The 27504-nt window shown below is 36.1% G+C and overlaps 1 protein-coding gene across 4 annotated transcripts in view; it reads right to left on the bottom strand.

Moving 5' to 3' along the window:
* EML5 (EMAP like 5) overlaps positions 1-27504 on the bottom strand; it is a 162643-nt gene that overhangs the window by 44071 nt on the left and 91068 nt on the right. For all 4 annotated transcript variants that reach the window (XM_019919245.3, XM_073800143.1, XM_019919251.3 and 1 more), the window contains exons 18-27: positions 25558-25760; positions 24448-24559; positions 23240-23367; positions 18761-18902; positions 7520-7672; positions 6661-6792; positions 5512-5600; positions 4543-4719; positions 2302-2503; positions 1472-1598 (exon numbers count right to left, since the gene is read on the bottom strand). In XM_019919245.3, coding sequence (XP_019774804.1) covers positions 1472-1598; positions 2302-2503; positions 4543-4719; positions 5512-5600; positions 6661-6792; positions 7520-7672; positions 18761-18902; positions 23240-23367; positions 24448-24559; positions 25558-25760 — 1465 coding nt within the window. The remainder of the gene's footprint in view (positions 1-1471; positions 1599-2301; positions 2504-4542; positions 4720-5511; positions 5601-6660; positions 6793-7519; positions 7673-18760; positions 18903-23239; positions 23368-24447; positions 24560-25557; positions 25761-27504) is intronic.

Here is a 27504-nt window from a genome sequence, read left to right as displayed (position 1 = left end):
AGCCTTCTACCAAGTCATTTCAACCTTGCTCAGCTTTTAAAAAACATACCTCTAGTTTAATAACTTGCCTCTTTATAAGTGATGAATAAACAGATAATCACTGTCTACCCTCTTTCTGTAAGGTGACCCCCCCATTGCTATTATCTGAGGTATACCACCATCAGCAAATGGGGCACCTGGAAGAGGAGCTGTGGAGGCATCATGACCTCAACCTTCTACCTAGAATTTCAGTTCAACAGCATCTCTAGTTCTCCCCCCTTTTCCATCAATAACATGTATCTCACCCTTCCAACTTCATTCTTTTCCCTGGATATTAAATCCATAGGTGCAAACTCAAATTCCTCTGCCAATGCTTTCTTTTAATATTATTTCTATCTAGCTGGGCTCCAATGGTCTTTAGCACTATCCTCACTAACTATACATTCACTTGAATTTTCCACAAATTCTGTTCACTGTGAATGAATTCCCTTTCATTTTTAGCTTTTCCCTCAAATACTAACTTTTTATAATAACATTTTCCTCACCACAGCTTTCTACAGAAGAGGTCACTGCTGTTCCTACCTCCCACTGCTTCTTTGTTCTTCAATGTAGTTTCTGAATAATTTTTCCTTTATCATTTCTTTTTTTTTTTTTTTTTTTTTGCGGTACGCGGGCCTCTCACTGTTGTGGCCTCTCCCGTTGCGGAGCACAGGCTCCGGACGCGCAGGCTCAGCGGCCATGGCTCACGGGCCCAGCCGCTCCGCGGCCCGTGGGATCTTCCCGGACCGGGGCACGAACCCGTGTCCCCTGCATCGGCAGGCGGACTCTCAACCACTGCGCCACCAGGGAAGCCCTCCTTTATCATTTCTTAAAACCTCTTCATTTCTGAAATCCATGCCATTCACTGATCCATATGCCTCTTTATTGCTTTCTATCTTCTCTAATGATTTTAAAAGCATCAGGCTCACAGTTTCTCTCTTTCCTCATAAAACTGCAGTGCACATAGCCTTACTTTTGATTTGCTGATTCTAGACAAAGACCAATAATTCCCATTAGAGACAAGCTATACTTCAACTTGCCTTTTTGGAAAAATTTTAAAATAATGACTTTCTATTCTTGATCAAAAAGGCACATGGATAAAAAGGCCTTTTAAAAATTTAATCATCTCTCTGCTCATGTGCTTCCTAAAACATAATAGGTATTGGATTCATCTTGAAACCCTATCACATATATTTATAAAAGTTAGCAAATAAGATTCCTTTAATCACATAGACTTTATATGTAGCATCATTCCCTAAGCTACTTGCAAAAGACAGTGTCATTACCAAAAAGTATTTAAGGACAAACATGCTTTCTAAGAGGTGCTGGGAACTGTAAAATGCAAGAGTACCACTGTTACTGAGTTTTTGCAAAAATTCATTCAGTTAAACAATCAATTCAAGTTTTAATACCAATATCTTTTTCTTCATCTAGTTTTAAACTTGATTGTTACCTCTCATCAACTGAGGGTTCTTTTTGTTGCAAATGAGGCTTGATTCCAAACACTGGGCGAATATTTGTTGATAAGGCTCTGATGGTGTAACTGATTTCATTCTCCCTTGTGACATCACTGTCATAGCCTAACATCAAAATATAAGAATTATTCTCTATGTTATAACTGAGGAGCTCACGTATGATCTTAAAAATTGGATACAAGGATGTTCAACAATATGAAATAAGTTTAATACACTGTGTTATAATCAAATTATGCAATAACATACAGCCAGTAAAAATGATGTAGAAGAATATTTAATGATAAAATTCTCAAAGTATTGCTAAGTGATAATAGCAAGCTACAAAAAATAAACTCAATATGATATCATTTTTGTTAAAAAAATATAATGTATATAAATACACATACCCCTATGGGTATACCCCAAATGTTAAACAGAGATTACCTCCAAGTGGTCAAATTATGGATGCTGTGTTTATTTTTTATTGAAAACACACTTTCTAATTTTTCTGTAATGAGCTGGTATTACTGGTATATTAGGAAAAAACCAAAATTAAAGTATGAGGCTCAATGCTATAAATTTATTTTAACAGTACTAATTTAAAGTATGATTATCATTCATTGGTAAATGAAGAATATCTAAGTTATTAGTATATGACAGCCTGTTGTTTTTGATTCACAAAACAAATTCTGTTGTTAAATAGACCGAAAGGACTAAAACCACAATTATTCAAGTATTATTATTACTTATTTAACTTCCACAGTTTAAATCAGTTGTGCTAAAGTTTTTCTATGTTTTCGTTAAACTAAAATATTTTAAAATGACATACCCCCATCTTCTTCAGAATCTATATCAGATTCTTCACTATCACAAGGCCTTTTTTCTCGATATCCCTCCATTTCATTTGTCCAAACCATTAAAGACATATCTGTACCTCCTAAGGTAACCAACATGCTGTCATCAAAAGTCCAGCGCACATTTGTGACATGTGTACTATGGGCCACATACCTCTTAAACTTTCCAAATTTTCCCTAAAGGTAAAAAAAAAAAATTCAAAAAATCTTTCTGAGAAATTTTATTACTTGAAAACATTGTTATAATTTTGAATTTATTTCTTAATCTGTGATTGGAAATTAATCATTACAAGGCACCTTGTAAAAAAAAAAAAAAAAAGAAAATACTGAAACTCACTAAAATAAAAAATAACAATTCCCAAACCTGATGAGGACAGGATAAAACGAGTAGTTTTGCACATTGCTAGTACTATGGGCATAACTTTTTTGGAAATCAACTTGGCATTCTACATTGAAAAGCATGAAAATGCTGACCTTTGTCTCACCAATCCCTCTTTAAGAGATCTATGCTAAGACATTTTCTGTGCAAAAAATAGTTGCTACAGTATTTACTTATAGCAGTGAAACATTTTAAATACCTTAAATATTCAATAGAGCAATAGCTAATTACAGTGGATATCTTTGGAATAGTACATATCTGTTAGAACAATGGCTAAGCAGACATATTGTTGGAAATAGACACAATAACTGGGAAAATCAGTATATAAATGCCTATGTACATAGAGCACGGCCATATTAACAAAAAGTAATTAGCAAACATTTTGGTATATACCCAAGTAAATATCTTTCATCGTAGTTCATTACTGTTTTTGTTTATAAGCAGATGTTACACATAGGAATGTATTTTTCTTGTAAATATGAAGAAAAATCCAAGTTATAGATACTGGCAACTTTTAAATCTAAACACTAGCATTACCAAATTTCATAAGTAAATTTCAGATCAACATATCATAAGCAGGTTTTAGATGGACATCTTTTCAAGGGTGTTAAAATAAGAAATGTCTTAAATATACAAAACACAGTAATAGCTAAATCAGTGAATTCTTTGGAAATGAAGACTCTTAATAAAAATTAGCTGAAATAGAAGGTGAATCTGTCATCAAAACACTGTAAGAAGGTAGCTTCCCTAAGATTTTGTGGTTCTTGCTACAGTAAGGTGAAGAAGGAATCTGCAGACCAATATCCTAGAACGTATTTTTAAGGTTCCTATACCATCTAGAATATTGAGAATGATGTTTTTGACTAATAAATGTTCTATTGGAACACATTCTTATACAGAAGGTACTACTACTTAAGTGTATCTAAAACAAGGATTTGTGAAATATTTTCTTGGGTGCCTGAGTTCTCTACAGGAATTTTTAAACTTGTGTTTTCATTTAGATGCTGATCTAAAAATATTCATATGAGCAGTTAATTAAGACCACCATGCACTGAATATCACGATTTCAGTGCCATATTTCAAATTTATATTTATGTTCATGTTGGTACTAGATTACAACATATATTTGAATTTGTGACAATTAAGAAATAAATGCATCTATACTTGATATATGAATTTTATTTTTGTGCTAAGTGAAAGCCTAATGTTTCCCAGTGGTTTGAATAAAGGAAAGCAATAAAAGAATTTAGTCATCACACAGCACACAGTAGCATGGGCATGCACATTCCAAAGAATCTCTACAGTTTGGTTTTAGGAAAATAACATCACTCATTCACATTAAACCAAAGTTATTTTGACTTTATAGGTAGTGTCATTTATAGTATTTTGTATTTAATTTGTTAGAACATTTTAAATGTTAAAGTTGTAAATATCAAAAGTTTATATTTCCTGTTAATGGTATATATTTAATCAAAAGAATACTAAAATTCTTTAATATTAGGGCTAAAAGAATGTTTCTTCTAAAAGGGCTATGGATACTCCTCAATACTGAGAAACTGTACAATATAATATATAACTTAAGGTATAGGATCATAAATTATAATACTACTTCATAAATTATAATACTACTATTATCTATAGATAATACTTTTTATCTATAGATAAAAGCTATAAATATGATGTCAAGAATAGGAAACGTAATTCTGAACCTTTCATATTACAACATTACATATTCCATGTGTAATATTCATATTACAAAAAGAAATGCTATGAAAGGGCATTACTTTAACCATTTTTATAATTATGATCATTAGGAGAATTAAAGAAAAACACATACTTTAGCAGGATATCTAAATAACTTCACAAATCCCAAATCATCCCCAGTAGCTAGGACTGTTTTGTCACTGGTGAGGCAAGAGGCAGTTACATCTGTGACTTCTCCAATTACTGGCCAAATTCCCTCACAACATAAACCAAGCACACTTGTCCATGATGCCCAACCAATTTTTTCCACCTAAAAAAGAAAAAAAAATGCTCTAAGGTTATAACATCTAACCCTAAAAAATTAACAACAAAAAATCTGAATATTTTTCTTTGTAATTAATATATGTCACAAATAAATTAAAAATTTTAATAAAAACAGTTAAACAAATTAGTAGCTGTCTTGGTTTTGTAGCTTCCCAAGTCCACTAGTTCCTACAGAAAAATTTTAACATAACATTATTCAAGATGTATTTATTATATATCCACTGTGTATTCTAGATGCGGAACGTACAGTGATAATATATGACTTTTTCTGCTTTTAGAATAATCAAGAAATTTATTCTTACACTTCATGTCTAAACTTCTACTAATAGTTTATAAGCATATTTTCCAATTAATCATTACTGGAAATTAAGAATTTTACTTACAGTCCCACTCCTTATTAAGCTACTTTCACGTTATATTTGTTTAGCTTCTCTTCCTTGGCCATGTCAAAAAATTTTGCTAATATATCAGCCACAAAACCAAACCCATTTTTTTCTTTTTTTTCCCCCTCAAACGAGAATTTGCCAATAAGCATCTTAGGCACATGGGTTCCAAAAGATTTGACAGACATGCAGTACTCCAATCTTAGATGGCATGTCTTTTACATGCTATTGCATGCTTCTTATCCTTTGAGGAAAGTAATTAGAGAAGAGCTAGACATACAAGCAAGCAATTTATTTCTTTTCTTAATATAGAATCTCTTCCTTTACCCAGATAGGCATCAGCTTTCTAACCACTTTCTGTCATATCAACATTACAAGCACTACTATCTTCCTACCTCTCCACTGGGGATGGTTTGTTTTTTCCCTCTGGGAGCTTCAAAGAATAACTGTTCTTTAGCACCAGTGTTGACCTGTAAAAGCTTCCCTTAAAAAAAAATTTTAAAATATACACATATATAAAATATAAATACATATACAGTTAGTATGATATTTAACTTTTATGGGAAAAATTAAGCTTAAACCCTCTGCAGTCAACCATATATATAATAACGTAAATAAACTCATAAATGGCTTAATTTGTGTGTGTGTGTGTGTGTGTGTGTATATGTGAACTATTTCTGTTGTTATACATCCCAATCAATATGGGTTATGTAATTGGTAGTGCCTTTGCATATTCCTACTCGTAAAAATCCTAGAAATAAAATTTGAAACCTTTTTTTAAAGAGTATTTTGTTAAACTACATTTGGAAAAACTTTAATTTACAACACGAGATTTATATAGGTGACTATCTGAAACAAAAATTCCTAAAATGGAGCACTGAAAATATTTAGCATTTATCTAAATTATTAAACATTGCCATATGCCACGCATTCTGCTAAAAAACAGATACTCATTAAATTCTGTATGTTATACAACTATGACAATTTTAGGGAATGTATTTTATTGCTGGGAAAATTACATTAAAACTGGGAGTTCCCTGGTGGTCTAGTGGTTAGGATTCCAGGCTTTCACTGCTGTGGCCTGGGTTCAATCCCTGGTTGGGGAATTGAGATCCCGCAAGCCGTGGGGCGAGGCCAAAAAAAAAGTGGGGGCAAATACTGTTACTAAAAAAAAAAAATCCTCATTAACATAACTATTTTCCAAAATTTCAGTTACTATTTATATCAAGCTTATCTGACAAAACCAGGACAAATGACTAAAAAAAATTTGTATAATATTTAAATTACTTTACAAATTAAAGAATTTATCACTTACTGTACTATCATCTGAATTACATTAGAAGTATTGCAAAGTCTAAACTCACAGCATTCATCTTTAGGTGTGAAATAAAGTAGTGGAAATCATTTTGAGAATAACGTTTGTTTTTCACAATGCTTTGGAACTCATCATTTGAATTCAACAAGTTGAATTACTTGTTTCTCCAAAATAGCTATACTAAGTCAAATGAAACTTTTATCAAATAGTAAGTTATTTAGAATCTTACCTCTAACATCCCAATCAATATGGGTTATGTAACTGGTAGCGCCTTTGCATGTTCCTACTCGTTTACTACTCATTACGTTGTATATATCTATAAAGCTATCATGTGATGCTACAGCAAGATATTTCCCAGAACCTGTAATAGAAACATATTTGCTTGAAATTTTCTACCCTTAGAAATATTTTTTACACTCTACAACTAGGGTCAATTTTCTTAATTTTTTTTTGGAGGAACTCTTAGATGTTTCCTAAGTTATAACAAGACATATGAGTCAAACGACAAATGGTAACATTTTCATGTATATTATAATTAACACAATTAAATAAAATTTTAATGTAGTGAGGTAGTTCAGTGGAAAGAAAATATCAAAAATTATATACAAAGTAATTTTCATATTCTTTGCATGTAACCAGAAAAAAAAAGAAAATCTCTAAATTTACAAAAAATATAAGTAAGCCAACATAAGTAAATTTTGCCTTAACATTAGTAATCCTGTATTATAGTAGGTTTTGTCATTGGTAATGAATATATGGAAATTGAAGAAGCAAAATTCATGTAATTTCAAACGCATTAAGAATATAATGAAAACAGTTATCCAATCTGTCTTACATTATAAATGAGGAAAATGAAGCTCAAAGAAATGCCTTGGCCCAAGTCACACAGAAAATTTAGGGACAGAATTGGCACTAAGCCAGATATTTTGCCACTGATCTAATATAGGGCTTTTACCTCTCATTATACTGCCTCTTCTAGTAAAAAACTAAAATTCTGAGATAAAATAACAGCTAATAAAAATCACACATTGATACATTCACTGCCATACTCAAGTTAATAATCAAGTATGATTTCAATGAAATCTTACCTGGTGAAAATCGAATATCTGAAATAATGTCTTTTCTGTGGTGAAAAGATACAAGATCCTCCAGAGTATCTGCATTTGCCATTAAGAAACTTCCATCATTGAGACCTACAGCTAAAGCTTTACCATCAGGAGAAAAACAGCAACATCTCCCACCTAAAAGAGAAAGAGAGCATGTATCAGGTAATTTTCTTTTATTAAAAAAAAAGTATATGCTTAAGGAAACTTTAATTCAAGAGGATTCAAAGAGGATTCCTATATTTATTTATTTAGGATTCCTATATTTATTATGGTTTCTAATCAATATTAGAAAGAAATAAAGATGCAGATAATAAAGTTTTCTATTGAGATCAATGGTATGGCATTCCAAGCGTGAGTTAATACAAACCATTTCCTTTTCTGAATGTAACAAAAGTGAGTACTGATATTTACCTTAAAAGGAATTAAGCTGATGAAAAGAATGAGAGATGACTAACATAAAAAGTCAATGATATATGTGGAAAAGTTGTTGTTCGGGGAGTTTGCTACCTTAGTAGTTTCTATCCAACAAAACAGAAATTTAAGAAATAAGGTCATCTTTATAAAAATGTTTTCAAATTAAAAAAAAATCTGACAATAGGCAATTATCAGTTTAAGCTCGGAAGATTTATACATATTTCAAAACTATACATGAAGAAATAGTGATGTTAATATTATTAATTTAAAAAAAATAAGGGTGAATGCTGTATTGGCAAACACAAAAAATGGGCTTAACTTGACGGCAAGGGATGTAGCAGGCATATTCAAAGCCCTAAGGCTTTTGAAGTCTTGCATAAAGTTTGGAGTGGGAGGGATAGGGTACACCTGTTATAGAATGTAAAGTTATAGAATGAACTGAGAATAAGCAGTCATGTAATTATCAAGCATACATTAGAAATCTAGGATGTGATTTCTGATACTTAAGCGTCAAGAGATGATGGTGACCTGAAGCAGGGTAGCAGCAGTGGAGGTAGTGAGAAATGGTAGGATTTGTATATATTTTGAAGAAAGAGATGGCAGGACCTTGACCAACTGGGAGTAAAGTAGGAAAAAGAGAAAAGTAGAGGCTATTTTTTCGTTTGATTGATGATGTCATTTGCTGAGATGGGAAAAACTAGGGGAGGTACAAGTGTTTGGTTTTGTACCTGTTATGAATGCCTGTGAGAAGTTCAAATGAAGACATCAAGGAGCCAGTTTGATACATTAATACTTCTCTGGAGTTCAAGGGAAAAGATATATACAGGCTAGAGATATACATAAGGGAGGTAACAGCACACAGATAGCAGTTATAGCCATGAAACTGGAGAAGGCCTGATATTAATTTATTGCCTCTCAGCTCCAAATCCACCCTCCTTGTTCCTGCTATGTGATTACTGGAGCAGGACCCTATGGACATTTTTCCATTGCTAGTTGACTTGGTTTTGGCCAGTAGAGGGTGCTGGAGGGTTCCTGCAAGGCCAAAGAAGAAGGAAGGGACTTTTCTTCCTTCTGCTGTGCTGTAACCAGTGGATCAATTAGCGGACAGGAACTGGGGGAACAGGGGGGTTTCTCTGCCATCATAGCAGATCTCCTAGATCAGCCCTCCGGCAAGTTTCTTTTCCACTGGCAGGTTGTATGTTCCTGAGGCACCTACGCCCTCTCCAAAGAGATCTGAATCTCAGCCTGGGGGAAGAGGGGAGGGTCCACCCTGTAAGTTCATTCCTTGATCACCATCCACTAGCCCTATGGGTAGTAGCTGCTTTCTGCATCTGCTACTTCTATACCCCTTAGAATCCTCTTTCACACCTTTTAGTAGTTAAATCACCGTTCATTAGCTAACACTCCATATTAAATTTTCCCTGTTCAAATTACTGGGGTGGTTTCTGTCTCTGATTGATACAGAACTGGTACTGAAGTGGTCACAGGAGACAGACCATTAAAGATGGGGTTTGCAGAACTGGTTTAGTCATGCCTTTCTTTGGGCTTGAGCATAGTGCTGAGCCCTTGTCAATGGGAAATGGATGCTAGCAATCCAAGGTATGCACTGGCATAACAATTAACGAAGCTATCTCCTGTGGTTGACTGTGAAGTATCCACTGAAGCTGAGTGCCCTGGGAGTCCAAGCGGCTGCTGCCCTTGACCATTACAACAATAATGGTGACCACAAGTTCTGTGTTTGTACAAAAGATTACACTGAATACACAGAGCATTTACAGAAAGAAGTAACAAGCGCAGGTTCTTTTAAACTCTCAGCACGAGTCATGGTCTGAGTAGAGAACTTCCAAGACAAACCTAGAAGAATTTCTGACAGGGCTGATATTGCTGAATATTTACAATGTCAATTGAATTCACACACTCACCAAGTTTTCTTGTGTGAAAGTTAGGCCGCTGATTGGGAAGAGAACCCTTAACCGTGGAGTGGGAGCATCTGGCTGGACTCAGACAAAACTGAGAATCTTGAACTTCTGAGTTATTTGGAGTTTCACTGGCCAATGCAAATAGCTTCCTCTCCAGTGTCTGAGAAGACACACCTTCTGAAACAGATGCCTTGCAGAGGATGCTTAACCTTCTGAAGAACCATCACAATCATTCCTTTGCTGTCACTAGACCCCTAACTCGGATCAAATCTCAGCATGCCCTAAGGCAGAGGTTGGCAAACTTCTTAAAGGACCAGAGAGTAAATATTTTCAGCTTTGCAGACTACTCAACTCTGCTACTGTAGTGCAATAGCAGACCTAGACAACACATGAAAGAATGAGCATGGCTGTGTTCTGATAAAACCTGATTTATAAAATCAGGAGGTGGGCTGGAGTTGATGTATGGGCTGACCTCTGATATACGGGAAGAAATCCAAAACCCTAGGGAGGTAAGAATGTTGGAGGAGATTTTTCACATGCAAACTGCATACCCTCCCATCAATTACAACCCTTGAAAAAGTCTAGAAAATAGTCCCTTCATGAAAGCACTGAGAAATACATTAATTAAGGGCAGCACCTGCATCACTGAAAAGCTCTGTGACTGTCCTCCCATAAAGGTCAGGAATGGGAAATGTGACCATTAATATGGGCTCCCTGATTCAAAAGATAATCCTGGAGAAGCAGAGGTCAAGCAGCAGCACTTAACCAACAAAAATAAGGTAGATTATTTTATCAAAAAGGGCAGCAGGGATGTACTAATAACCAGAATGTGCTGGCCTGTGGAGATTTCTGTTGGTGGCTAATTAATCATGGTGTCTCCAGGAACAAAATAAGTAACTTACTAGATTAGTGTTTGATCTATAAGTAGGAAAAACTCCAGACCTGGTGGCTAAAACACCTGACTTAAATCACCACAATGGAGAGTCACAGTTTCTCAACCAGTTTTCAGACCTAAGCCAATTCATATACTCAGAGCCCCCTGATTGAAGGAGGGCCAAGTTCCAATGAGGAAGAACCCTGTAGCACTGTCACAAGTGTATAACATAAATCTTTCTCCAAGGATCTGTGGCCGCTTAGTAGAATGACTGTGAACTGAAGGAAAGGAAAGATCCAAACTTTCAGGAATTACTGGACATGGGCTCTGAACTGACACTAGTTCTTAAGAACACTAAAAGCTGCTGTTGTACAAGCAGTAAAAGTGGGGCCTTATGGTGATCATGTGATAGATGGAATCTAAGTCCAATTTTGAATCATAGTGGACCCAGGTGGTCTGTGGACCCCACCCAATTCCTGAAGTTGAATAGATATACCTGGCAACCTGCAGAATGCTCTACAGCTGGCTCTGTGATCCATGGGGTAAGGGTCATTACAACAGGAAGAAGTAAGTGCAAACCCCTGGAAATTCCTCTCTACTAAGACAACCAGAAACAAAACCATAAGCCTGAGAATTGCAAAAATCAGTGACATTACCAAGGACGTGAAATATGCAGGGGTAAGAATACCTATCACATCATCTTTGCTTGTTTGGTCTGTACTGAAATAAGATGGATTTTAGCTAATAACTCTGGATAATAAATTTAATCAGGTTATGATTCCAATTGAAGCTACTCTTCCAGATCTTTACTAGAACAAATTAACACAGTCCCTAGCATTTCGCTGCAGTTATTGCCCTGGTTAATGCTTTTATCTCCATACCAATTTGTAAAGACCACCAGAAGCAGTTTGCTTTTACCTGGCTTGTATCTGTGGACACCTTCAAATCCTTGCCTCAGGGCTATTTCAACTCTCCTGTTCTTTGCCATAATACAGTCCACAGAGATCCTGATCATCTTGACATTCCATAAAACATCTCAATGGTCCACTACATTGATGACATTATGCTGAATGGATCTGGGGAGCAGGAAGCAACAAGCATAATACTTTAGATGCCTTAGTAAGACAGAAGTGAATCAAGAGAGTGGCAGATAATTCCCACAAAAATTCAGGAACCCTGCCACCTCAGTGACGTTTCTGTGGATCCAATGATCTGGAATATGTCAAGACATTCCCTCCAACTGAAAGACAAGTTGCTACACCTCCCATCACCTACCACGAACAAAAGGAGCAGAATGCTTGGTAGGCCTTTTGGAAAGCAACACATACCACATTTGAGTGAGCTGCTCTCTCCATCTATCAAGCCACTTATAAGCTTCCAGTGGGGACCAGAACAAGAGAAGGCAAGCTGATCTTCCACTTTGGTCTTATGATCAAGCAGATTCAATGATACTCCAAGTGTCTATAGTAAATAGGGATGCTGTATGGAACCTCTGGAAAGCTACCAAAGAAGCATACTTCGGACTGGGAGAAATTCCATGCCCTCCTTTACAGATAACTATTTTCCTTTTGAGAAGTAGTTTCTGGATTGCTACTAGGTCTTATTAGACAGTAAGTAAATGCCTAACTATGGAATATCAGGTGACTGTATGTCCTGAGCTTTCTTTCATGAACTGAAAGCTACATGACCAACCTAGCCACTGACTGGGTGTACACAACAGGAATCTGTCATCAACTGGACACAGAATAGAAAAGACCAGGCTTAGAGAGATCTGGAAGTTACAAGTAATTTATATGAACAACAGGTGGCTCAGAATCTTTCAGCAATAAATCCTATAGTGCAAGGCCTCTTCTCTCTCTCAATCTACACCTATGGCCTCATAGGTGTTCATTATGATCAGCTGACTGAGGAAGAAGAAATCCGAGCCAGACTTACAGATGTTCCAACACAATATGTTGGTACCTGCCTGAAAGCATCATAGCCCCACTCAGGGGTGACCCTGAAGGACAGCAGTAAAAGTAAAACTTCCCAGTGGGCAGCCCTTCAAGCAGTACATCTGGTTTACCACTTTTGTAGTGAGAGACAACTAGATAGACAGATTTACACTGATTCATTAGCCACTGTTAACTATTTGAATGAACACTCAGGGATGGAAGAAACAGGATTGGAAGATCAGAGACAAGGAAATCTAGAAAATAGATTTGTGCGTAAAACTCTCAGAAAGGGCATAGGCTGTGAAGATTTTTGTGGCCTAGGGAAAGCCCAATAAGGGCATCCACTGCAGAGGAGGCTCTCAATAATCAGATGGTCAAAATAATATGCTCTATGGACATCAGGCAGCCTCTTTTCCTAGCCAGCTAGCACTTGCTTAGTGAGCCAAAGGTGGCAAGGACAGAGTCTATGCTCGGGTTAAAAAAACATGGACTTTTCTTTACAGAGGCTGATCTTGCTACCACTACTGCTGAGTGTCCAACCTGCTAACAGTAGACCAACTGAACCTCTGATATGGCACCATTCCCCAGGGAAACTAGCCAGACACCTGGTGGCATGCTGATTACATTGGACCTCTTCCATTATGGAGAGGACAAAGAGTCATCCTCACTGGAATACACATCAACTTTGGATTCACCTTCCCTATTCACAGTGCTTCTGCTAGCACCACCACCTGTGGACACACAGGATACCTTATCCACCATCACTGAATTCCGTGTTTCTGATAAAGGAACTCATTTCAGAGCGAAGGATGTGCAGCATTCAGCTCATACCCATGGAATTAACTAATTTTATCACATACCCTCATCACCCACCGAGGGCTACTAACAGAATGATGGAATGGCTTACTGAAAACTAATTTATAGCACCTTTTGGGAAACAGTATGCTGAAAGACCAGAGTTTTGTCTTATAGGATGTGGTATATGCTTCACAGCATAGACCATTATATGGTGCTGTCTACCTCACAGGCAGAATACATGGGTCTGGAAATCAAGAGGTGGAGGTGGGAATGGTTCTTCTCACTATTATATCTAATCATATCAAGTATTTTTGCTGTAAGCTTCTTTGCCATAGACATTTTGCCGCAAACATCTTTGGTACATAACTAATTGACTGTGAGGCAATTCTGCTGTAGAAGATAAAATAACTGGTTGACAGTTTGGTTTGACATATACAATACAAAAAAATATGTATGATGATGATTTCTTATTTTGAAACACACTACATTGGAGGAGAAAGAGGCTGAGGGCCTAGAAGGCACAGAGTTGAACCCACAATTCCTATGGAACTTTATAATGTCTATCAACAGGTGTGTGACAATCCATGCTCATGGATTAGTAAAATATCTACACTACCCTAAGCAATCTAGAGATTCGATGTAATCCCTATCAAAATTCCACTGGCAGTTTTCAGATACAGAACTAATAATCTTACAATTTGTATGGCACTACAAAATACCCCGAGTAGACAAAGCAATCTTGAGAAAGAAGAACAAAACTGGAGGCGTCACACTCCCTGATTTCAAACTATAGTACAAAGCCATAGTAATCAAAACAGTATGATACTGGCATAAAAACAGATGCACAGATCACTGGAACAGAATAGAGAGCCCAGAAATAAACCCATGTGCACATGGTCAATTAACTTACAAAAGAAGTCAAGAATGTACAATGGGGAAAGGAGAGCTTCTTCAATAAACTGTGTGGGGAAACTAGAACAGCCACATGCAAAAGAATGAAACTGGACCACTATCTTATACCACACACAAAAATTAACTCAATACGGACTGAAGACTTGAATATAAGATATGAAACCACAGAACTCCTAGAGGAAAACTTAGGTGTTAAGCTCCTTGACATAGATCTTGGCAATGATTTTTTGACTGACAGCAAAAGCAAGAACAACAAAAACAAAAATAAACAAGTGGGACTACATCAAACTATAAAGCTTCTGCACAGGAAAGAAAACCATCAACAAAATGAAAAGGCAACCTACTGAACTGGAAAAATAATTGCAAATTATATATCAGGTAAGGGACTAATATCCAAAATAAATAAAGAACTCATAAAACTCAACAGCAAAAAAACCACATTGATTTAAAAATGAGCAAAAGATCCGAACTGACATTTTTTCAAAGAAGACATACAAATGGCCAAAAGGTACATGAACTGATACAGAGAACAGATTAGTGGTTGCAAGAGTAGTGGGGGGTGGGGGTGGAGGAAAAAATTCAGGTTTGATTATAGTTAAAAGCTAAAGTCATAAATAAGAGTTTTTAACAGGAATTTTCCAATATGTCATTATACAGAAAAGTGCAAAGGCTAGCAAATATTTGGAAAATACTGACTTTATACACATTAAGAATTCAGACATTAATTCATGTTGCATATTTATACTTTGGTTATCCTATAACTAGTTACCATAAAATTGGATAATTTGGCAAAATTTTCATAGGATAGTTTATATTAACTATAACGACTTAGGGCTTCCCTGGTGGTGCAATGGTTAAGAATCCGCCTGCCAATGCAGGGGACACGGGTTCAAGCCCTGGTCCGGGAAGATCCCACATGCCGCTGCCGTGGAGCAACTAAGCCTGTGCGCCACAGCTACTGAGCCTGCACTCTAGAGCCTGCGTGCTGCAACTACTGAAGCCCGTGCACCTTGAGCCCATGCTCTGCAACAAGAGAAGCTACCACAATGAGAAGCCTGAGCACCACAATGAAGAGTAGCCCCCACTCGCTGCAACTAGAGAAAGCCCGCATGTACCAACAAAGATCCAACACAGCCAAAAATAAAAATAAAATAAAAAAATGTCTTAGTTATAAAATGTTAAGCCTCAGGACCATAATCCTTGCATGTTCATTTTCTGAAGAAAACAGTATTTACTTACTGAATGTTTGAAAGAGATAACTGTGTTTTATAATATTTAAACCACTATGACTTCAGTATTTTGTTATAATTACGTCAACCAGCATGTCCCTTTAAGGTTATGAACCATACATGTCCCTTCAAGGTTATGAAAATCCACTTGTCTTCCTCTTGAATTAATGATGATGAAGGAAAAATGAAGTGAGTATAGAAGAATATTTAAAAACAAAAATACAGAATCATGACTTTTCTCTACAACCTAATATAAAGATCTACTCCTAGAAGGAGCCAGTAATACTGGTAGACATTTTTTCTGGTCTGATATAAGTCCAAAGATTCAGGAAACACAACAAATCCTAAATAGAATAAATAAATAATAAACCACATACATGCACAATGTTATTAAACCTCAGAACTGCAGAACGATGTAAAAGAGAACAATGGAAACCATAGGAATAATAATTCTGAATCAAGAACTCTAGAAGCAGTTAAATTAGCATTCAAGAATGAGAGTAAAAAATGAAAACATGTTCAGCCTAGTAGTATACCAAGGGCAGGGCAGTGGAAACAGTTCCCCCGAGGGGCAATATATTGCCAATCAAAAATTTTAAAACAATAAAACTGAATAAAATTTCTTTTGCTTTTAAAGAATTGCAATGTCAGTGATAAAATATTTCTCCTGCCGAAATAGACCACTCCCACTGTCCTAGTCTTATATGCCACTGGTTCATCCAGAGGAAGATGAGAGAATTTCCAACAAGTCCTTATTATGGATATTCTAAAACTGTATTTTAGAAGAAAATGACAAAAGAAAAAGTTTGAGATACAAGAAGAAAAGGTGAACAAAGAAATGCATAAGCATAGATAAATCTAAGTAAACACTGCATGAAACAATAATAATGTCCAATTGAAGGGAGGTTAAAAAAACAAACAGAGATCCTCAAAAAGTTACACTCCTGGGTATTTATCCGAAGAAAACAAAAACACTAAGTCAAAAGGTATATCAACCCTCATGTTCACTGCAGCATTATTTACAATAGCCAAGATATGGAAACAACCCACGTGTCCACGAATGCATGAATGGATAAAGAAAATGTGGTATAGATATGTCTGTATGTATATACATATATATGCATACATACACACTGTAAGATTACTCAGCCATAAAAAAGAATAAACTCTTGCCATTTGCAACAACATGGATGGGCACTGAGGGCATTATGCTAAGTGAAATAAATCAAACAGAGAAAGACAAATACTATATCCCACTTATATATGGAATCTAAAAAAAAAAGCTCAAAGATACAGAGAACAGACTGGTGGTTGCCAGTGGGGGGTGGGCAAAATGGGTGAAGGGGGTCAAGAGGTACAAATTTCCAGCTATAAAGTAAAGAAGTCATAGACATGTAATGTACAGCATGGTGACTTCAGTTAGTAATACAGTATTGCATAGCTGGAAGCTGATGAGAGAGTAGATCTTAAAAGTTCTTCTCGGGCTTCCCTGGTGGCACAGTGGTTGAGGGTCCGCCTGCCGATGCAGGGGACATGGGTTCGTGGCCTGGTCCGGGAGGATCCCACATGCCGCAGAGCAGCTGGGCCCGTGAGCCATGGCCGCTGGGCCTGCGCATCCGGAGCCTGTGCTCCGCAGCGGGAGAGGCCACAGCAGTGAGAGGCCCGTGTACTGCCAAAAAAAAAAAAAAAAAAAAAAAAAATTCTTCTCACAATAAAAAAAAATTTGTAAGTATGTGTAGTCATGTTATTATGGTGATCATTTCACAGTATTTACAAATATTGGATCAATATGTTGTGCACCTGAAACTAAAGTAAAGTTCTATGTCAATTTAAAAAAGGAAAGAAAATCTGATAGGTAATAAAAACAAGTATGTTCCAAATCTGACTGGTCAGGACTTCCAATGGACTTGGGAAGGAAAGAATCTTTTGACACAGTGGTTTTCTGTGCACAAAGAGGTGTGACTGTGGTTTTGAAATCTTACTATAACCCTTCACACTGAAAGTTCATGTACACAACCACTGGTAATTCTCCCTAGTCTTTCAGAAAAAAACAAAGGAATACAACACACACACACACACACACACACCCCAGAGAATGAAAATGTTGAACATCAATAACTCAAAAAAAAAAAGAAAAAAAAGGGAAGGACAGTGACTAGAGCGCTAGAGTTCCAGAGATTGTGATTAACTTCAGATTTTTAGTTAAGCATATATGTTAAATATTTAATAACAGCACTAGAAAAAGAGAATAGACTTCTATTGACTTAAAAGTCAATATAAGGAAGCAAAAATAAATCAACTGATTGAATTATAACATGTTACCTAACTTCAGCTTGGTCTTTACATTGCTAGCAATTCTTACTTTCATCTGCTTAAGCTATCACATTTCTTTCAGTCACAATTCCCAACTTTTTCAGCCAGAGCTCCTCCTACAATATCCTCATGCTATAAAATAATATTCCCTACCACTTTACTAAGAAATTTGAAGCGGGTGGGATAGGGAGGGTGGGAGGGAGGGAGACGCAAGAGGGAAGACATATGGGAACATGTGTTTATGTATGACTGATTCACTTTGTTATAAAGCAGAAACTAACACACCACTGTAAAGCAATTATACCCCAATAAAGATGTTAAAAAAAAAAAAAGAAATTTGAAGCTATTGTGTATCCTCATCTGGCCTAAGTTAATAGTAACAGTCTTGCTCCAACAATTGAAGCTCCTGTCACTCTATATTGATAGGGTAGCCTCATTTACCTCCTACAAATGTGTTCAGTTCTGTTTCATCCCAAAATATCCTCCTCTCAACTCTGCTACCCCTTTTTAAGTTAAGGCCTTCCTGATTTCTGATTCTGAATTATATATAATCCATAGTCATAAAGGGTAGAAAACTTAGCTTCTGTTTTCATCCTATATTCTTTTTTCCAAAATGATATTAAAAACTGACTCAGCGTAGGCATGATCATAGTAGGTCCCATAAAGTAAAGACCAGGTATAATTAATTTTCTTCATATACCATCATGAGCAAGTAGACACAGAATAAATATTTTAAGTCTTTTTTATATATTTACTATTGCTTTCTTACATTTGTGAGGGTTAAATAATTGTGACAATTTGATCTATGCTCAAGTCTGAGAGGCACTTACCTTTTTTAAGTTTCCGGACAGCCAACATACAATGACTAGGAGAGAGATCCCATATTCTTAAGGTCTTATCATCACTTACAGTAGCACAGATGGGCAGATAAGGATGTGTAGCCAAACCCCACACCTCTCCTTCCATGTGTCCCTGTAAATAAAACATAGTTAAGATCAATTTAACCTAAAGATACTTGTATTTAGAAGAAAACTGAAGACAACATTCAATAATATATAATAATGATAGGATAATGAATAATAGATAAATCTAATAAAACTTTTCTCTTTATCTTTGGAATACACCTTAAAATAACTTCGTAGCAGTTTTATCTCCACAGTTACAATATAATCAAGTTGCTGCTGAAAATTAGCTTCAAAATCCTACAACATTTAATGCAGAGAAAATAGGAATTGGCTGCCCTGGAATGCTAATAATTGTCATACAGGAGGGACTTCCTGCATGACAAAGCAAGGGAGTACTGCAGACCTGTGCACCAGTGAAACTGGTAGAAATTATTAAAAAAAAATTAAGTCTCTGGAAATGGTTTCAAGGAAATAGAACAAATGAAGAAACATTTACTCAAGAAAATCTGCTAAAATTCAGTAAGAACAGTGAGTTTGCTGTATTTGAACCGAGACACCCCTTTTCTCCCTCTTCCCCACTCACTGACATGAAAACTCCATACCAGATTGATGTAACCAAGAACAAGGGTTGTCTCTCTCCCCAGCCACTAGGGGAGCTTTCTTCCCAGAAGGGGCAGGGGTCAGCATTTCTCATCCTCCCCCAGCTACCTGCTATTGAGGCTAAATTCTTGGTGATTGCTGCTGCGAGGTGGGAGCTCCCTCCTTCTATCCACCCCCTATTCTGAGACGGAGGCTCTATCTTAGGTGCAGTGGCCAGTAAGAATACTGGGGCCTCAATGTCAACTCAAGAAGACCTGAGGCCACTTGCTCCCTCCCCACCAACTGAGCACTGAGATCTAAAGCAACGGACACTCAGAAAAAGGAAGCATTCCACTGTTTTCACCCTCAACTACAGAGCCCTGGATCAGAAATTTTTCCGGGAGAGAGAGAGAAGCAAGCCATAAAACAGCTCCTAGCCTCTTTTCAAAGCAACTGATTTCATTTACTACAACGTGGAAAAGTTGAAGCCTAAAGGTGCTCTTGAAAACAATGGAGGTTGTTATGAAAGTTAATTGGGAGGCAACTGACAGACTCACTGGACATGTCTAAAATGAAGGCCAGCTAGTCTGTCTAGGAAAAACAGGAAAATCTCATAGACAACAGGAAGAGACTGCTTGACTTCAGAACAAATCTCAAACAGTAACCTAGGGAACTGTCCCTTTTAAGAAGCCTGAATTTGATTGGTTTAGCCTCTAAAGGAATTTATTCTCCAGGAAAATGCTGGAAACAATAGAGTAATCAGTGAGCAATTAATAGAGTTTAACAGCTGGATGTGGTTAGGGAAAGAGGCCATCAAAGAGGACAGAATACTTCCTAAATCATTTTATGGAGCCAATATTATCCTGATACCAAAACCAGACACATCACAAAAAACTACAGACCAATATCCCTTATAAACATGGATGCTAAAATCCTCAACAAAATACTAGCAAACTTATTCCAACAACATATAAAAAGAATTATATACCATGACCTAGTGGGATTAGTCCCAGGAATGAAAGGTTGGTTTAAAATCCCAAAATCAATTAATGCAATATACTAATTGCTTTTGACAAATGACACAATCTTTTTTTTTTAGCATCTTTACTGGAGTATAATTGCTTTAGGTTGTTGTGTTAGTTGCTGCTGTATAACAAAGTGAATCAGCTATACATATACATATATCCCCATATCTCCTCCCTCTTGCGTCTCCCTCCCACCCTCCTCATCCCAGCCCTCTAGGTGGACACAAAGCACCGAGCTGATCTCCCTGCACTATGCGGCTGCTTCCCACTAGCTATCTATTTTATATTTGGTAGTGTATACACGTCCACGCCACTCTCTCACTTCGTACCAGCTTACCCTTCCCCGTCCCTGTGTCCTCAAGTCCATTCTCTATGTCTGCCTCTTTATTCCTGTCCTGTCTCTAGGTTCTTCAGAACCATTTTTTTTTTTAGATTCCATATATATGTGACACAATCTTTTATGATAAAAATAAGCAACAAACTAGGAATAAAAGAGTAATTCCTCAACCTGATAAAGGGCAAAGATGAAAAATCCACAGTTACCATTATACTTAATGGTAAAAGACTGGATGCTTCCTCCCTAAAATCAGAAACAAGACAAGGATCTTTACTCTCATTACTTCTGTTCAACATAGTACTGGCAGTTCCAGGCAGCATAATTAGGTAAGAAAAGGAAATAACAGGCATCCAGATTGGAAAGGGAGAAGTAAAACTATCTCTATTTGCAGATGACATAATCTCTTACAGTATACAGAAAACCCTAAAAAATTCACCAAAAAACTATTAGAAGTAATATGAGGTAAGTTATTTTAACAAAATAACTACAAGACATGTACACTGAAAACTATAGAACATTGTTGAAAAAAGTTAAGGAAGATCTAAATAAATGGAGAGATCCACGTTCATGGATCAGAAGATTTAATATTGTTAAGAGGCGCTAGTCCCCAAACTGATCCACAGAATACTGCTGCTACAAACATTGTTGTACGTGGTTTTTTTTGGTATATACATGAATGCACTTCTAATGTACATACATTCCCGCACTTTTAATTACTATAGTTTTATATTATCTTTATTTCTAGCACAGAGAGTTTCTCAAAAATTTCTTGACTATTTTTGAATAGTTTCTCTTCTAGATGATTAAACAAAATCTTTCCAGAATTTGTGAAAAATCTCATTAGGATATGGATTATGATCATACAGAATTTATTTACAACTTTTATGCGTTTAGTACAATTTTATAGTTTTCTTAACACACGTCTTGCATATTTTTAGCCATCTTTATTTCTGGTTACTATATAGTTTTCTTTGTGAGTACCATTTTGTGTCATATGTGTTAGCTGATCATTGCGATATGTAGAAATACTACTGACTTTTACATGTTGACTTTGCATATATGCAATTTGTAGGACTCTTTAATTAGCTCTAATAATTTTTCAGTTTATTCTCTTGAATATTCAAGGCATAGGGTTATAATATCCGCAAATACTGATATCCATCCAGCGTCATCCATTTGCTTCCAACATGTACACCTTTAATTGTTTTCTGTTTTGTTTTGTTTTACTGGACTGGCTAAGACCTCACATACAATGTTGGACAGTAATGGTGAGACCTGGTATCCTGTCTTGTTCCTGACATTTAGGAGAGAGTAGATATGTGAAATCTTAAACTTTATAATAAATATTAAAAAAATAATGTCATTTATGACTTCTAAAAATCTCTTCTTACAATTATGAACTTGTATTTTTGAATAGGTCCATCTATGGATTCATCTGTAAAAGTGTATTTGTGTTTATATTTTCCAAGAGACCATAAATACGTTAAACACCATGACTCTAACATCTTTTTACTTTAAAGGAACATCATGTGACTGAAATTAAAGAGTAATACATGAAAGTTTGACAGTTAATTTAATATAAAATGTTTTTTTATTTGCTTACAAATTCTCCTTGTTACATCAGGATATTATGTTAACCTTAAAGCATGTGCAATGTTCTCATCTACATGTGCTCTTTGGTGTCTTAACAGGAGTGAAGTGGGGGGTTGGAGAAGAAATCAGTCTGTATTAAGAAAGAACATAATTCTTTTTCAGGGTAAAAGGCAAACCCAAAATGTGTTACTATACAGAGTTGCATGAGGACAATTTTTCATTAGAGTAAATACTACTTCACCTGCTGTGTTTTATAGTATCAAAAACCATAATATACATAGGAAATGTAAACCTGAAAAATTAATACAGCATTCCTGATGGAAATGTTAAGGATTAGCTAATCCTGCTGTTTTATGTTATATTTCTGCCACACAAAGTGTGTACTTCTGGATTTTCAAAATCACTAACATATTTTCATGGATAAATGTTTTCAGCAGTAAAATTTTAGCGTACATTCATTTTTTACTTTTCTAAGTTAGAAACTTGAGAAAGAATGAACTAAACTGAAGAGTTTCATAGGAAAACAACTGCCTTAGGGTCAACAAATGTACTTCAAAGAAATAAAATTAAATATGAAATAAATGGACTGGGTTAAATTAATTACAACTGGCTTTTCTTTCCATTGGTTTCTTGCTTTGCAATAAGAAATTACTGAAAATATTGGCAATTATTCTACATGATAATATGCATATTATTTACAGATACTACTCATTTAACTATGATTAAATTTATGTTTTGTAAATATTAACATTAACAAATATTTCCCTAAATAATTTAACATTATTTTTCACCACTGCCAACTTCTGGCTCTTATGTATTGAATCAACTGTATACAAAGGGAAAAGAAAGCATATTAACATTTAAAATTACCTGGACCAGAAGTGTTATTGGGCCACTTTTATCCACTTCTAGTATTTCACCATTCTTTGTACCAACTAAAAGATGACCATGTCCTAATGATATGGCACGTATAGATGGGTTATCTTCCAAGAGAAGACCTAAAATGTTAAACGGAGATGTTCTTCTAGGTATGAAGTTACTATAATACAAGGGTGTATATATTGCCAATGATGCTATTTTGACAATGCAAATCATGTTACACGGTTGCTTTCTCCTATATTTTAAGTATTCTAATAAATGTACCACATTTTCCCCAACCATTCAATTTACTAATCTCAAAAGTAAGTACCATTTATATGCTACAATTCCATGATTCTATATTATTCCAGATCCCCTACTACCAGTCTGACAGCCGTTTATTTTCCTTTTACATTTGCTCCTCATCCACCTCCTGACCCTCTTAGAGCATGTACAATATTCTGGTTAGTAATTTTAATTCAATTTGATTTAAGATTAATTCATTTATGTTTACTGTACCCTAGGCAGACTTCAGAGATATACTGGTAAACGTGATAGAGCCAAGCTTCTGCCCTCACAGAGCACACAAAGAGGAAAACAGACCTTGTGTGAGGAGCATATTGAAAATGGAACAAAAGGGAATTCAACCTTTTGTGAGGGGGAGAGGGGATGGGAGTGTAAGGAATCATTCTAGAAGAAACGGTGTTTGAGATCTGAAAAATGAGCATATGGTCAAGAAACTGGAGGAAGCAGGAGGGAGGAGAAAGGAAAAATTCTAGGCAAAAGTGACAGCATACAGGAAGGCCTGGAGGCCAGAGACAGAGTGCTGTAGTGCCTTAACGCACCATGAGAAAGGGTAAAGGAAGAAGGGCCTGCAAGGCTAGAGAGGGAGAGTCAACAAAACACTAAGATGAAACAAAAGGCCAAGTTTGAAAACAATACCCTGACTGGTGGAAAATGTGACACTCACATGGCGATTTTCTTTGAAAAATTAACATTGATAATCTTGTATTTGTTTATATATTACTATGCGTATCACTGAAAATGGATTTTGAAAGGACAGCAATGATTCTGGCATCCAGTTAAGTCGCTTCTCTTACTGAACTCTGATGCCTGTCTAGTAAAGAAGGAAAAATATACCCTACGTGCTCCACCTCAGTGCCCACCATGTTAATAAGCAATTAATCTTTTTTCCTACAAATCTCAAAATCTCAAATCACCTTTAGATCCTGGGGCCAAAGCAGCTCTTTTTATAGCATAGGTCTTGAGACATCTTTCAAAGGAGTCATCCCAAAGAGCTACTACCCCATCTTTCCCTCCAGTTACGAATCCCTACAAAAGTAAAAGTTTTAAGTTAATGAAGATCTAAATATTTAAAAAATAATAACCTTCTTTTATATTGAAAAACTCTGGAGGAAAGAATATTTATAGCCAAAAGTTACAGCTTGTAAAAAAACAGAAATTAGCATAGAATCCATTATGTTTTTTTAAACATCAACATAGAATTTGCAAAAATATTTACCATGACACAAAACATTCTACTTTTAGAATAGGACTTTAAAAACACAGTTTGCAATTTAGAACCATAAAGTAGCTCTACCACTTTCAGCACCTTCTCCTGGAGGCTTCATAATCCCATCCTTTAAAAAGAGGGGATAATAATAATAGCTACGGGACTTCCCTGGTGGCTCAGTGGTTAAGAATCTGCCTGCCAATGCAGGCGACACGGGTTTGAGCCCTGGTCTGGGAAGATCCCACATGCTGCGGAGCAACTAAGCTCATGTGCCACAACTACTGAGCCTGTGCTCCAGAGCCCGTGAGCCACAACTACTGAGCCTGCATGCTGCAACTACTGAAGCCCACGTGCCTAGAGCCTGTGCTCTGCAACAAGAGAAGCCACCGCAATAAGAAGCCTGCGCACTGCAACGAAGAGTAGCCCCCGCTCGCCACAACTAGAGAAAGCCCACACGCAGCAACGAAGACCCAACACAGCCAAAAATAAACAAATAAAACAAATAAATTTATTAAAAAATAATGACAGCTACCTCACAGGATATGGTGATAACATATAAAGTACCTAAACAATTTTTGACTCAGAATAAAAGATTAATAAATACTAAGTTAAACTTTTTTTTAATAACAGCAGACCTATTTCACTCTGGGTTCAGGAGTTTGAAAAGAGGAATAAAATACAGTCAGGAAGACTCTAGCTCACATATTATTATTGGGTAGCTCAGCTAAGTAGAAAGGTAGTGTCCCTGTACTTGTGAAAATGTTCTGCACTCCATGATCAAACTATGTTTAACTTAAAATTTATTTAGGTTACTTACTTTTTCCAATGCATGCATACTGAACACTGGTCCATCATGTGCTTTAACTGTCTTTACAAGAAAGATGTCTCTCCAGATACACACGTCTCCTGTGGATGTTCCAGAAAAAGCCATCTCTTCAGTCCATCCATATACTGCACACATCATTGTGTCATTTTTCCCTGGTGTGCCTACGTAGCCTTTTCTTCCAATCAATCCTCCCCCTGGTTCATAAAAAATATTATGAAAGTACCACTCTCAAAACGTATAAAATTCAAAGCAATAAAATTTCTTTTCGGCTGTTTTTCTTGTTTAAAGAGAAAGACATGTAACAGTAAGGAGAGTTAAAAAGAAAAATAAAGGTCTCTCAATCAGTGACTTGGGCAACACCTTGCTTGGCTGCGGTAGGCATACCCATGGCTGCTTTCAGGTCATAGCTTTTTGGATAAACAAAAATATGTATTAAGTCAGTTTAAATCAGTCTTTTGATTAATTTTTTAAACATTATATTATGACATATTTAATACAAAAAGTAAAAAAAATACAATAAGCTCTTCTATATCCATTATCAATTTACATAAAATTACTAAACAATCAAAACGTATGCCAATCCCATCTCCCTTCTTCACCCGCTACTATTCTGAATGTGATCTTGATTATTCTCACACATTCCCTTATACATATTTTACTACTCATTTTTGAATTCTTAGGTAACACGTCATTATTTTTCATGTTTAAAATTGTCTATAAATACATATCCTGTATGTATTCTTTTGCAACCTGCTTTTTTCACCAACAATTTGTCGTGGAGTTTTATACATGTTGATTTGTACCCCTAGAAAACTCATTTTCCTGACTATATAGCATTCCATTATATAAATACAACATTTTCCTATTAATGGGGACTTAATAAAATTGCTTCCAAGATTTTGCTATTGAAAACAATGCTGCTTTAAACACTGCTGCAAGGGCCTCTTCTATAAAAGTGCTAGAGATTCTCTAGGAATGCCTAGGAATGGTCATAGCGTATTTGCAAAAGGAACAGCATGTAGATGAGAGGTATCATCTCTATGACCAAATCGTCCTCCAAAGTCGATACACCAACATATACTCCCATTAATAGTGAAAGGAGTTCCTGTTGTTTCCTACCTTTCAGAACACTTGGTATTATCAGACTGGGGATGTGAAATATCAACTGAGTTTTATTGTGGTTTTAATTTGCATTTCTCCAATTATTCATAAGCTTTATCATCTTTTCCTATTTTTATTGGTCATTCATTATCTCTTGATATCTTTTGCCCATTTTTCCAAATGAACTCATTCACTCATTCATTTATTCAAGAAATATATATAGATACCAGACACTATTTAAGGCAATGGGGGCAGAGCTATGAACAAAACAGACAAGACAACAAAATTCCCTGCTTTCATGGAGCTTCCTGGTGAGAGACAGTCAATAAATATGACAAATAAGTAAAATGTGCGGGATGTTAGATGATGACGGGTGTTATAGAGAAAATGTAAGCATAAAAGGGAGATAAGAAATGAGAGGGGTCCATTTTAAGAAGGGTGGTTAAGAAAGGCCTCATTGAGAAGGTGGTATCTTCATGAAGACCTGAAGGAGGTAGCAAGAGCAAGCCATGCAAAAAGAGCATTCAAGACAGAGGAATCAGCAAACGCAAAGGCCCCAAAGCAGGAACGTGACAAGAATCTTCAAGGAACAACTAGGGAGGCCAGTATGGAGTAGCAAAGAAAGTAAGGGAGGCAGTAATGGGAGATGGGGTCAGAGAGGTCAAAGGCAGCATTACAGACCATTGTAAGGATTTAACTTTTACTCTTTATGAGATGAAAAACATTTGGGTGGTGGAATGACAAGACTTGGCATATTATTTATTACCGGGTTCATTCTGATTTCTGGGTTGAGGGTAATTTGAATAGTGGCAAGGACGAAAAGAGTTAGAAGGCTAT

The sequence above is a fragment of the Tursiops truncatus genome, chromosome 2, assembly GCF_011762595.2.
Source record: "Tursiops truncatus isolate mTurTru1 chromosome 2, mTurTru1.mat.Y, whole genome shotgun sequence".
In the NCBI taxonomy this organism is placed as follows: Eukaryota; Metazoa; Chordata; class Mammalia; order Artiodactyla; family Delphinidae; genus Tursiops; species Tursiops truncatus.
The sequence above is the reverse complement of the archived record's forward strand: the minus strand, read 5'-3'. Positions and strand labels throughout refer to the sequence as shown.